We start from the raw sequence: 14483 nt of genomic DNA, 5'->3' as shown, positions 1-14483 counted from the left end.
TGTGTCTGTTTCTTGAACTCTGTGAAGCATCTATTTGGGCTGCAATCTGAGGTGCAGTTAACTATAATTAACCTGTCTAGGAACGGGGTTCCGCTCGCCAACAGCCAATGAAATTGCAGGGAGCCAAATTCAATTAACAGAGATCTCATAATTCAAATTTCTCAAACATACACGTATTAGACAACATTTTAAAGATACAATTCTCGTTAATCCAACCACAATGTCCGATTTCAAAAAGGCTTTTCGGCGAAAGCAGAACATATCATTATGTTAGGTCAACAATTAGTCACAGAAAGCATACAGCGATTTTCCAACCAAAGAGAGGAGTCACAAAAAGCAGAAATAGAGATAAAATTAATCACTAACCTTTAATATTCTTCATCAGATGACACTCCTGGGACAACATGCTACACAATACATGAATGTTTGTTAGATCAAGTTCATATTTATATCCAAAAACCTCAGTTTACATTTGGCTTTGCCTCCAAAACATCCCGTGATTTTGCACAGAGCCACATCAATTTACAGAAATACTCATAATAAACATTGATAAAAGATACAAGTGTTATTCACATAATTAAATATATACTTCTCCTTAATGCAACCGCTGTGTCAGATTTAAAAAAAACTTAACCTTTCACGAGCCTCAACCCCGGATCCGGGATCCCCCTCCACCCCCCCCCACTGATTAGCATCGCTAGCATAGCGTCACAATTAAATAGTAGCATCTAAATATCATTCAATCACAAGTCCAAGACACCTAATGAAAGATACAGATCTTGTGAATAAAGCCACCATTTCAGATTTTTAAAATGTTTTACAGGGAAGACACAATATGTAAATCTATTAGCTAAACACGTTAGCAAAAGACACCATATTTCTTTGTCCACCATTTTTTCTCTCCACCAGTAGCTATCACCAATTCGGCTAAACTAAGATATTGATTGCCACTAACCAAGAAAAAACCTCATCAGATGACAGTCTGATAACATATTTATGGTATAGGATAGGTTTTGTTAGAAAAATGTGCATATTTCAGGTATAAATCATAGTTTGCCATTGCAGCCACCATCACAAATCTCACCAAAGCGACTAGAATTACTACAGAGAGCAACGTGTTTTACCAATTTACTCATCATAAAACATTTCTTAAAAATACACAGCACATAGCAATGGAAAGACACAGATCTTGTGAATTCAGACAATATTTCAGATGTTCTAAGTGTTTTACAGCGAAAACACAATAAATCGTTATATTAGCATACCACATATGCAAACGTTACCCGACCATTGATTCAAGCCAAAGAGAGCGATATCGTTATCATCGCCAAAATATATACATTTTTTCACTAACCTTCTCAGAATTCTTCAGATGACACTCCTGTAACATCATATTACAACATACGTATAGAGTTTGTTCGAAAATGTGCATATTTAGCCACCAAAATCATGGTTAGACAATGACAAAAGTAGCCCAGCTGGTCAGAAAATGTCGTGCACCATATTAGACAGTGATCTAGTCTTATACATAAATACTCATAAACTTGACTAAAAAATATAGGGTGGACAGTGATTGATAGACAATTTAATTCTTAATACAATCGCGGAATTACATTTTTTAAATTATCCTTACTTTTCAATACAGGTTGCACCAAGCAAAGCTACACCTAACAAAATGGCGGAACGTGCGTTTAACATTTTTCTACAGAACAACGATTTATCATCTTAAATATTTCTTACTATGAGGTGATCTTCCATCAGAATCTTGGGCAATGAATCCTTTCTTGGGTCTAATCTTCTTTTGGTCGAAAGATGCCCTCTGGCCGTCGAAATGCCCACTAACGTTCGACCGGGACCCCAAAACGTGCCCGGCTCTTCAAAGAGCATCACATAGAAATGCCTCAAAATCGCACTAAACGGATATAAATTGCTATAAAACGGTTTAAATTAACTACCTTATGATGTTTCTAACACCTATAACGAGTAAAAACATGACCGACGCTATATTACTGGCTAAACCAAGGCTTGGAAAAAGGCCAGTCAGATATCCTTCTTGCGTTGAGCGCAGAGTCCAAAAGAACGCTACTTCCGGTATTTGGTGATTTATAGAGGCCATGATTGCGCAATCGACTCCATTCAAATTGTCACCACTTACTGACATCTAGAGGAAGGCGTGGGCAGTGTTTGTATCCTCATAGGATTTACAGTGGCTTTAAAACTGATCTGGAACCAGAGGCCAAGAGTTCTGAAAAATCACTCATTCGGAGGAATAGTGCTGTAGGACGAGTTCTGTTCCACTCAGAGACATAATTCAAACGGCTATAGAAACTAGAGAGTGTTTTCTATCCAATAATAACAATAATATGCATATTGTACGAGCAAGAATTAAGTACTAGGCAGTTTAATCTGTAGAGCAAATTATGCTAATGCGAAACAGCACCCCCTATAGTTGCAAGAAGTTAACGGAAAAGCAAACCATGCAATAATCTGAGTACGCCACTCAGAGACCAACACAATCCAACGACATATCCGCCATGTTGGAGTCAACAGAAGTCAGAAATAGCATTATAAATATTCACTTACCTTTGATGATCTTCATCAGAATGCACTCCCAGGAATCCCAGTTCCACAAAAAAATGTTTGATTTGTTCGATAAAGTTAATAATTTTATCCAAATACCTCCTTTTTGTTTGCGCGTTTAGCCCAGTATTCCAAATTCATGACGCACGATCACTAGGAGTAGACGAAAAGTCACAAAGTTCCATTACAGTCCGTAGAAACATGTCAAACGAAGTATAGGATCCATCTTTAGGATGTTTTTAACATAAATCTTCAATAATGGTCCAACCGGAGAATTCCTTTGTCTTCAGCAATGCAATGGAACTCAAGCTAACTCTCACGTGAACGTGCATTGTGAGCTTGTGGCTCTCTGGGAGAGACCTTACTCAATCTCCTCTCAATCGCCCCGACTTCACAGCAGAAGCATCAAACAAGGTTCTAAAGACTTTTGACATCTAGTGGAAGCCGTAGGAAGTGCAATCTGACCCCATAGACGCTGTGTATTCGATAGGCAAAGAGTTGAAAAAATACAAACCTCAGATTTCCCACTTCCTGGTTGGATTCTTCTCAGGTTTTCGCCTGCCATAAGAGTGTTGTTATACTCACAGTCATCATTCAAACAGTTTTAGAAACTTCAGAGTGTTTTCTATCCATATATCTACTAATAATATACATATATATTAGCAACTGGGACTGAGTAGCAGGCAGCTTACTCTGGCTCCGCTTTCATTTTCACGTGAAAATGCTGCCCCCTAGCCCAAACAGGTTGACTTATCCTCTGCAGCAGAGGTAACTCTGGGTCTTCCTTTCCTGTGGCGGTTCTCATGAGAGCCAGTTTCATCATAATGCTTGATGGTTTTTGCGACTGCACTTGAAAAAACTTTTAAAGTTCTTGATATTTTCCATATTGACTGACCTTCATGTCTTAAAGTATTGATGGAATGTTCTTGCCATCATATGGATATAGTCTTTTGCCAAAAAGGGCTATCTTCTGTATACCACCCCTACCTTGTTAGAACACAGCTGATTGGCACAATTGCATTAAGAAGAAAATAAATTTGACAAAATAACTTTTAACAAGGCACAACTGTTAATAGAAATGCATTCCAGGTGGCTACCTCGTGAAGCTGGTTGAGAGAATGCCAAGAGTGTGCAAAGCTGTCCTCAAGGCAAAGGGTGACTACTTTGAAGAATCTCAAATATAAAATATATTTCGATTAGTTTAACACTTTTTTGGTTACTACATGATTCCATACGTGTGATTTCATAGTTTTGACGTCTTCACTATTATTATACAATGTAGAAAATAGTCAAAATAAAGAAAAACGCTTGAATGAGTAGGTGTGTCCAAACTTTTGACTGGTACTGTATATCTAAATAAATATATATGTTGGTCAGTTCAAAAAGCATGTTAGTATACACAACCGAGATGTCCATCAAAAAAAGTATCCCAAAATACACCTCACTGAATTGTATGTACATTAGCTGAAGAGAATATTGTCATTGTAAATATTAGTCAAAGACAGAGGGCGATAGAGAGCAAAGAACTGACCACTGCTGGAATTCAGAGGAGCCTCAAAATTACAGCCGCAGCCTTTCTCCTTTTCTTTTATTGCGATGCCATACCTTCACCACACGCACAGCACAGTTGGCTACAGTATACGGGTCTCCCTGTGTTAAGTGAGAGAGGGGGGAAACCTTTACGCGAGGACGAATTCACATGCCGTGATGCCTACGCGTGCACTCACGTATATTAGCGTTGATTAATTGAAATTATTCCGCTTTGGCATCAAATATATTTTTTTGTCAGGGAAGGTGTTTAGATCTAGACTTGTTTTTACATTCCAATGTATGGAGTTGAATTGCCCACCATGGGCTATAGCCCCCCACACTGTAGCATCACACATCTCTGCCAGGGATAGGTTCTGGGTGGGTTGAGCAGTGTCCAAGTGTCGCACGCTCTGACTAGCCCATCCACGGAGGTGTCTCGGCTGCATTCATGGAAATAATAAGGGACTAGGTAACACTGAGCTCGCTTCCCCGGAGAGAACAAAGCCACGGGCGACCGCACACATGTATATCCGTAACCACGGAGAGAAACCCCAGCGCTGCGCTCAGAATCCTACACGTAGGGGCCTATATCTCCTCGTTTGGTCATAATACTTAACTGAACCAACAAATAATTATGCATAAGTAGGCTACATAATGACTGGACGATGGAGTCATAGGTTAAAGATATCACTTGGATAGAGGACTGTAGGCTATCGTAGCCTACACGCGTAAAAGTTTGACAACAAATGCATACGAAATGGAACCGGCGTGTTGGAATGGTCAAGCCCTCACTCGAAAATGAGCGGCAACTATCTCAACTTTAGTGAGAAATATACATTACGGTCATAGCACGGTCAACTGGCTACAGACATCGTATGACTGTGTAGTGAACAAAACACCACCATGTAAAATGCGGCAGTCCAATATTTTCTATTGGCGCATTATAGGCTGAGCCATAACGCAATTTACACATTTAATTAATGAAGCGACATCCTCGTAAAATGGTTCATGGTAGAGTGTATCTTTTCTAAGCCATCTCACTATACCCCCGCCCCGCACCCTGACTAAGACCATTCGAATGGGTAGTGTGTGATGCATTGCAATTGCATTTTCTTCATGTGGTACAGAGTCACATTTGGTTAAATCATCCCTTTATTAACGAGAAAAAAAGGACTCTCGTCTCTCTCTTTCCCTCCCTCTCATTTTAACAAATAGGCTACTTCGTCGCCTACCCTCTAGAAACCTACCAAACAAGTGCAGCCCTAGTTGCGTGCGCTGGGGAACGAAACTGGAGAGGTGGAGAGAGCGCGCGAGACACAATTGTGAATCGCTCTCACAGTCCAGCAGATAGGTGCTGCAAACGCACGCCGCGTTCATGCATGTGAAGAGTGGTCGCTTGGATTGAGAATGCGGTAAAAAACGAGGATTCTCACGTAATAATTCACCGACATTTTCCAATTATCTACATCGGGAATTACAATTGTCCTTGTTTGTTTCATTTTTTATTATTCCCTCACTATCAGTTTTTTTTTATCTATCCGTATTGCTTGCGACTGTGAGAACTAACCTTAACTACTTACGGGCTGCTTCTTATAAATGAGTGAACGTAGAGAAGAAATCAGAGTGCACGGATGCTGCTTGGGTAGGCTACTGGACACATAATGTGTTGCTTGTACGCTGCTTCAAGGTAAGAAGACGAGTGGCTCTGTAAAGTAGCCTAACTGTATCATCACAATTTGGGAATCTGTGCGGGCATTTCATTGCCACTAATCTGTTGGAAATATATTCGAAGGAATCTTGACCATTTACATCGCTTCTATATCAATCTGGGAGATTTTATTTTTTGTCTAACTGAATAACCTCAGACTGATTCAACATTAAAATAAAATAAGATAAAATTTTGGACATTTTCTCTTTACAGGCATGATAAGATATTCGGAATCCTTATGAATTCATGACATAGGATATAACCAGACTGAACGGACTGTTAAAGAAACATTTATTCGTTGCTGGAAAAAAGGGGTGAGGATAATCCCCCCCCCCACAAAAAAAATAAATGAAGAAAAGTATAGCGGGTGCACTTGCTCTTATTCACTGCAGTTGAAGCGGTGTTGGTGTGCGTCCGGAGTATGAAGTCTTACACATCCTGAAACGAAGGACTTCAAATTCACCGAGAAGGAAAATTATGTTTTCCAAAAACAAAAGCAGCAAGTAAACGTCATCCTCATTCGATTCAAGGCTTTAAAATCCAGTTGAGACATTGCGGGGAACAATGAGGACTACTGGCGCAGTGGACTATATATGCTACACTTTACTCATCCTGCAGCTGCTGAATCAGCCCGATGCCAAGCAAGTGTTGCGATATCGCTTGGCTGAGGAGGGACCCGCCGATGTCAGGGTAGGGAACGTAGCCAAAGACCTCGGAATCGTCGCCGGGTCTGGTGAGGTGACGTTTACCCTCGAGTCCGGCTCTGATTTTTTCAAAATAGATAATATAACAGGCGAGCTGACCACTAATGAACGGCGGATAGACCGTGAAAAATTACAGCAGTGCCAAATGATATTTGATGAAAACGAATGTTTCATAGATTTTGAAGTGTCAGTAATTGGACCGGCTCAGAGCTGGGTTGACCTGTTCGAGGGGAAAGTCATTATTTTAGACATAAATGACAACACCCCGTCTTTCCCCTCTCCTGTTCTGACACTGTCAGTGGAGGAGAACAGACCGATTGGCACTCTCTATCTCCTGCCCACTGCCACCGACAGAGATTTTGGCAGGAACGGAATTGAGAGATATGAGCTTATTCAGGACAGCGGGGAGAGCTCCAGGCGCCTGGGTTCGAACTCAGGGGGACGCGGAGTGGACAGCAGGAGATTTGATGAGGGGGCAGCCAGGAGCAGCGTCTTTGAACTGCAAGTCGCTGACACAACGGACGGGGAAAAACAGCCGCAGCTCATCATTAAAGGGGCGCTGGACAGGGAGCAGAGGGACTCCTATGAGCTCACCCTGCGTGTTAGGGATGGGGGCGACCCCCCACGCTCCTCCCAGGCCATCCTGAGGGTGATGATCACTGATGTGAATGACAACAGCCCCCGCTTTGAGAAGGCTGTGTATGAGGCTGACCTGCCGGAGAACAGCTCCCCTGGTGCCCCCATCCTGCAGCTGAAAGCAGCTGACGCGGACGTCGGGGTGAACGGTCAGATCGAGTACGTATTCGGCGCGGCCACAGAGTCGGTGCGTAGGCTGCTGAGGCTGGACGAGAGCTCGGGGTGGCTTAGCGTGCTCCATCGTATTGACCGCGAGGAGGTGAGTCAACTACGCTTCACGGTCATGGCGAGGGACCGAGGCCAGCCGCCCAAAATGGACAAGGCCACCGTGGTCCTCAACATCAAAGATGAGAACGACAACGTGCCTGCTATCGAGATTCGTAAGATCGGACGCATTTTCTTGAAAGACGGAGTGGCCAACGTGGCAGAGGATGTAGTGGTAGACACGCCTATAGCCTTAGTCCAGGTGTCAGACCGCGATCAGGGCGAGAACGGCATCGTGACCTGCACTGTGGTGGGTGACGTGCCCTTCCAGCTCAAACCGGCCAGTGAGATTGAGGGTGAGATGAATAAGAAGAAATACTTCCTCCATACATCAGCCCCACTGGACTATGAGGCCACACAGGAGTACAACGTGGTCATCGTGGCTGTGGACTCAGGAAGCCCTAGCCTGGCCAGTAATAACTCGCTTATCGTGAAGGTGGGAGACTTCAACGACAACCCACCCATCTTTAGCCAGAACGTGGTGGAGGTGTCCTTTCTGGAAAACAATGCCCCAGGCGAGAGGGTGACCACAGTGCGGGCAATCGATGCCGATAGTGGCAAGAATGCAGAAATCGCCTACTCCCTCGTCTCCTCTGTAAATGGGATATTCTCCATTGATGCAGACAGTGGGGACATCAGAGTAAACACCATTCTGGACAGGGAGCAAACAGAGAGGTATGAGTTCAAAGTGATAGCTAAAGATAAGGGCATGCCCATTCTCCAGGGGTCAGCCACTGTGGTGGTCCGGGTGGCAGATAAGAACGACAATGAGCCAAAGTTCATGCAGGACGTGTTCACCTTCTACGTCAAAGAGAACCTAACACCCAACAGCCCGGTTGGCATGGTGACCGTCATTGACGCCGACCAGGGCCAGAACGCTGAAATGAGCCTCTTCATCGAGGAAGAGGAGGATATCTTCTCCATTGAGAATGACACAGGAACCATTTTCTCCACCATGTCATTTGACCGTGAGCAGAAGACTTCATACACGTTTAGGGTCAAGGCCGTGGACGGTGGAGACCCGCCCAGATCCGCCACAGCCACTGTGTCACTTTTTGTGATGGACGAGAACGACAACCCGCCAACCGTCACCTTCCCCATCAACAGCTCTTACACCCTCCTGCCCCCCTCCAGCAACATCAGGACTGTAGTACGTACCGTCATAGCCACTGATACGGACACAGGGATCAACGCTGACCTGAGCTACAGCATCATCGGCGGAAACCCCTTCAAACTGTTTGAGATTGACGGGGGCAGCGGGGTCATCTCACTGGTGGGGAAGCTGGAGCAGAAACACTATGGCCTTCATAGACTGGTGGTCCAGGTGAACGACAGCGGGCAGCCCTCCCAGAGCACCACTACCCTTGTGCATGTCTATGTCAATGAGACCCTCTCCAACTCCACCATCGTAGAGGCCCAGGTGGCCAAGAGCCTGGGTACGCCGCTCAATACCAACATCGCTGGTGACCCCAACTACGACCTGGGTAAGCAGCGGCTGAGCATCGTCATCGGGGTGGTGTCGGGCATCATGACGGTCATTCTCATCATCCTCATCGTCGTCATGGCCCGTTACTGCCGCCCCAAGACCAAGAATGGCTATGAGGCAGGCAAGAAGGACCACGAGGACTTCTTCACCCCTCAGCAGCATGACAAGGGCAAAAAGCCTAAGAAAGACAAGAAGAACAAGAAGTCCAAACAGCCACTGTACAGCAGCATCGTCACCATTGAGGCCTCCAAGCCCAACGGCCAGCGCTACGATGGTGTCAACGAGAAGCTGTCGGACAGCCCTGGGATGGGCCGGTACCGGTCTGTTAACGGAGGGCCCGGGAGCCCGGATCTGGCCCGGCACTACAAGTCCAGCTCGCCACTACCCACGGTCCAGCTCCACCCCCAGTCGCCCACGGCCGGGAAAAAGCATCAGGCTGTTCAGGACCTGCCCCCTGCCAACACCTTCGTTGGCACCGGAGATAACATTTCCCTTGGATCTGACCACTGCTCTGAGTACAGCAGTCAAACCATCAACAAGTACAACAAACAGGTAAGAATACATTGACTCAATATATATATATATATATATATATATATATATATATATATATATATGTCATTTTTTCCTCCTTTTTTTTCTTTCTGTTTTCAAATGTGTCATGTTTCTCCCTCTCTTAGTGTTATCTCCTGCGTAATGCCTCCTGACAGGCCTAGTCTCAGTAGTCATGTTGCTTTTATGGTGCTAATATGTGTCAAGTTAGCTGTATTGATCTGTTTGGGTTTGGAGTGCCACTCACCATGTGATATTGAAAAAGGAAATGAGGACATGCGTAGCCAATGCCAGGATATCATTTTCACTCGCCGGAGCGTATCCGGCTCTCTCTAGTATTGTGAGGCGGTTTTGTTTGACTGGGGTGTCACTTTGGCTGACGTATGTGTTTTGAGTGTTGTAGACCGCCTGCATACGGGTCTGGTTTGCAGTTATTCTATCACAGTGTGGCTAGGTAGCTAGGATACCCTTCTGCTAGGTCAATAACTCCCCGCCCTCTTTGTAACACGGCAACCTTTTTCTTCCTTTTAAGGGGTGAAAAAAAACAAGAGAAAGGAGAAAATAAAGGAAGACATTGTGATAATGAAATACAGGAGTGGCCTTCTAAAGGAATGCTAACCGATGGTGCCTTGTTTTACATGGATTTCAGCTTGACTAGGAACATCTGGGCAGGAGGTCACAACATTCCTGTGCCCTGATGTGTCTGCATCAATTCACTGACCCAGCAGTCAAATCGGGCTTACATAAACCTCTCCCTCCTGCTCTTTCTCTCTCTTTCTCGCTCATGTTCTGTCTCAGACACGTTCTGTCTTTCGCTCTCTCCATCCCTTCTGTAGGCTACTCTCATTTATCTCTTCATCCATCTCTCTCTTCCCTCTTTCTCTCTCTCTCCTTCGTCTCACTATACCCTCTTTATTTCCTTATGACACCCATCTCTTACGCATTCTCCCTCCGGCCATCCCTTCCTCTGTTTCCTATCTTACTCGCTCCTCTCATCGACTCTTTGTGCCATCATTCATGGCTGCATGCATGACAGGGACATTCATATTCTAGGGAAGTGTGAATGAATCAATTCATATCATTATGGTTCTTAAAATATATATATGAAAAAGCCAGGTGGTGCGAAGCAAGGTTAATACATTATGAAGTCGGTTCCTTTTCATCTGCATTTACCAGGAAAATAACACTTACCCTATTGTTTCATATGTTTTCTATGGCAATCTAATGCATTATTGATTGTTCTCTTACGTGTTGTAAGCAGCAAACTCCTCTTGCATTCCTGTGTGCTGTTTTGTCAGCACAGTAGATTGGGCTGATCTCTCTCTCTCTCTCTCTCTCTCTCTCTCTCTCTCTCTCTCTCTCTCTCTCTGCTCTCTCTCTCTCCTCTCTCTCTCTCTTCTCTCTCCTCTCTCTCTCTCTCTCTCTCTCTCTCTTCTCCTCTCCTCTCTCTCTCTCTCTCTCTCTCTCTCTCTCTCTCTCTTCTCTCTCTCTCTCTCTCTATCTCTCTCTCTCTCTTCTCTCTCTCTCTCCTCTCTTTCTCTCTCTCTCTTCCTCTCTCTCTCTCTCTCTCTCTCTCTCTCTCTCTCTCTCTCTCTCTCTCTCTCTCTCTCTCTCCTCTCTCTCTCTCTCTCTCTCTCTCTCTCTCTCTCTCTCTCTCTCTCTCTCTCTCTCTCTCTCTCTCTCTCCGCCTCTGCATCTTTCCCTTTCTTCAAAGCCGCCTCCTCTCCCACCCTATCTTTCACTCTCCTCTATCTCTCACCACCACACCAATTTCTGCCCCTCTCCTCAAAATCATTGCTCTCAATTTCTTTTTGCTCTTTTCCTCACTTGCCTTTTTTTCATGCAGTGTCTCTTTCTTTATTAATCTTCTCTCCCTTACTCTACTCTATATCCCTTTCCCTCCTGCTATTTCCTCTTTAATTCATCACTCTCCCTCTCCATCCGTCCATCCATCCCTCTCTTTTTCCTCTACTGTCTCTAACAGCTTCTAATGCGCCGTATTCAGTGTTTTGTGTGAGGACTGCTGTTGCTTACGGATGTCCCATCCATAATTAACAGGCCACTCTATTCGCTGCGGCAGAGCCATGTATTGTGTATGTCGCTAGCTGTGCTGCTGCACTTTTCTATAATTATTTATTTACTTTTTTATGTGAATTCTCGCTACAGCGTTTTTTTTCAGACACAGACCCGAAACACACATGGATGTCGATGATTGAGTGTTGAGGGTTTGCAAAGGCTGTCCCCGCCACCATAATGTGCAATTACCTCTATTTAAACATGCAGAGCTACTTTTTCTCGATTCTCCTCAGCGGTTACTGTAAATGTAACTCCCACTGGCTAATGTAGAAGTGTTGCCCACTATGGTTCAATGAATATTGTCAGAAGCAGCGGCAACTGTAGCCCCATGTACCCATTAGGCACCAGAGAGACAGTATCTAACATTCTATAACGTGTTATTACATTCCCATGCATGCCGTGTCAAACATTCCCGGTTGATACTTCGATTGAACGGCTGCACTTACAGTCTCCTGAGGTTAATTTAATTGCTGGGAAATGCCCTTTACGTATAGATGTGCCCCAATTATGGCATCAAGTGACCATGTCTTTAATAGAGAGCAGAGTGGTAGTCATGCTCTTGCTTTTTAGGGCCACCACAGCTAAAACACGCTGGTAAGCACCCCCCTTTGGTTGAGGACATAATGTGTAATGAAACGCATAAGGATTCTGAGGTGCTGGGGATGGAATTATACATAGAAATAGAATGAATAGATTCTATTTCTATCGAATTAAACATGGCTTCTTGTCCGACTCCGTTGTTGCTATGGTTTTGCATGCGGAGCCGGTGGGAGGTTGGATTAGGGATAAGGTTTCATATCTGATTGTAGAGAATTGCACAGTAGATCACATTGTATTGCGACTGCTGGAGACAGGGTAATCCGCAATGTCAAATTGATCTCATTAGATATGGAAATTGCTATTCAAAACATATCAGATTTAACCTTTGTTATTGAATTAACAGTGGCAGGAAATCCAAAATGCATTGCAATCTATGATATTTAAGGCTCAATGAGGTTGAAACCTTTTGATGGGATTAGCAAATCTCTCTCTCTCACTCACACACATACACCGACTGTCTCTCCCTCTATCGCTCTCTCTCTCTCCATCTTTCCCTCTTCACTTTCTCCTCTTTATGGATCTCTCTCGCTTTCTCCACTTCTCACACTCTCCTTCGCTCACTGTCCTCCTAGAAATAGAGACAGACACAAGAAAGAGAGCCCTGTTTGCGGTACACAGAGTGGTCTCTACTTTTCCACATGAGAGTTGGGGGGGGGGGGGGGGGGCAGCTTCACTATCCTATTGACTATGAATCTCTACTGCGGTATCAGGTTCCTTCTAGGTCTCCTTCCACCTCATCCTTCGCCTACCTAATATAACAATAACCACCGCACATGCAGCAGCCGGCTTGGGCTCCAAGCAGGTAACCAGGCAACCAGTGAAGTTTAGCAGGTTGTCGTCAGACATTTAAGCAGTCATTAAGCCAGGGGAGCACAGAGTGAGAAGCCAGCGTGTCACTGAGCAGCCATTGAGTTAGAACAGTAGGGTGATGTACCTGACATTTCAGTCATTCCTGGAACACCACACGGATTGGATTCAAGCCTGTGTTTTTTGTCTCTCTCTCTTTCTTCCATTGTATCCCTACTGCGACATTGTTCTCAGTTGTCATGTTTCCGTAGCTAAATCCCTGTGTTAACCTCTACAGAGTACCTAACCCGGATCCGGGAGCACCCCCCCCCCCCCACACACTGATTAGCATCGCTAGCATAGCGTCACAATTAAATAGTAGCATCTAAATATCATTAAATCACAAGTCCAAGACACCCAATGAAAGACACAGATCTTGTGAATAAAACCACCATTTCAGATTTTTTAAATGTTTTACAGGGAAGACAAAATATGTAAATCTATTAGCTAAACACGTTAGCAAAAGACACCATTTTCTTACTCCAACAGTTTCTTACTCCATCAGGTGCTATCACCAATTCGGCTAAACTAAGATATTGATAGCCACAAACCAACAAACAAATTTATAAGATGACAGTCTGATAACATATTTATGGTATAGCATAGTTTTTTTTTTTTAAATGTGCATTTTTCAGGTATAAATCACAGTTCTACATTGCAGCTGCAATCTGATATAGTGCTGATGCAGCTAGAACAATTACAGAGACCAACGTTATATAACTAATTACTTGTCTTAAAACATTTCAGAAAAAATACACAGCGTACAGACATTGAAAGCCCAACATCTGGTGAATCCAAACAATATTTCAGATTTTTTAAATGTTTTATAGCGAAAACAAAATGTATCGCTAATTAGCATAACCAGGCCAGCCAAAACCAGCTGGACGCGCGCGACCAGTTCACATGCACGACAGATATATGAAATAACATCGTAAATTGGGTCTTACTATTGCTGGTCTTTCATCAGAATGTTGATCAAGGTGTCCTTAGTCCTGATGAGTCGTTCAATCCATTCACAATGGCAACCTCCCCTCTTCATTCAGCCTGGGTACTGGTCGACTGGCACGGTCAATTCCCAAAGTTAAAAAACTCAAAGAACGGAACACGGCAAAACTCCCGAAAAAATTCTAATAATCTGATTAAACTATATTGAAAAAACATACATTACGGTGATATGGTCACATGTAGCAAACAAACTTCGACACGGAGATAGTTTTCATCCATAACGTCAGCATAACAAAAGACAATGCCACCTCTGAAAACGCGCATCTCAGAAACCGGAAGTTGTCGGTCACGCTAAAGAAATAAGTCTTATTTCACGTCAGTACAAGATAAACAAAAAATTTCTCCTCTGACGTCTTCCAAACACCCATAGGAAGAAGTAGGAAGTGTCATTCGGGTCATAGGTGGCGTGACCATATATAGGCAGAGCTTTGAAGCGAGCATACACATCTTGCAATCTTTTTCAGGCTCAGGGAAAGTGCTGTGAAATGACCTGTGT

General features: G+C 44.0%; 1 protein-coding gene across 6 annotated transcripts in view; it reads left to right on the top strand.

The window, feature by feature from the left end:
- The first annotated feature begins 5347 nt into the window (after window positions 1–5347).
- pcdh7b (protocadherin 7b) overlaps window positions 5348–14483 on the top strand; it is a 213459-nt gene continuing 204323 nt past the window's right edge. For 3 of the 6 annotated variants that reach the window (XM_055900393.1, XM_055900396.1, XM_055900395.1), the window contains exon 1: window positions 5348–9460. In XM_055900393.1, the coding sequence (XP_055756368.1) occupies window positions 6383–9460 (3078 nt within the window). In that variant the 5' untranslated portion in view covers window positions 5348–6382. The remainder of the gene's footprint in view (window positions 9461–14483) is intronic. The other 3 variants (XM_055900392.1, XM_055900394.1, XM_055900391.1) reach the window with 2 other exon arrangements.

Source organism: Salvelinus fontinalis, chromosome 36 (assembly GCF_029448725.1).
Source record: "Salvelinus fontinalis isolate EN_2023a chromosome 36, ASM2944872v1, whole genome shotgun sequence".
Taxonomy (NCBI): domain Eukaryota; kingdom Metazoa; phylum Chordata; class Actinopteri; order Salmoniformes; family Salmonidae; genus Salvelinus; species Salvelinus fontinalis.
This window is presented reverse-complemented; position numbering and strand designations above follow the sequence as displayed.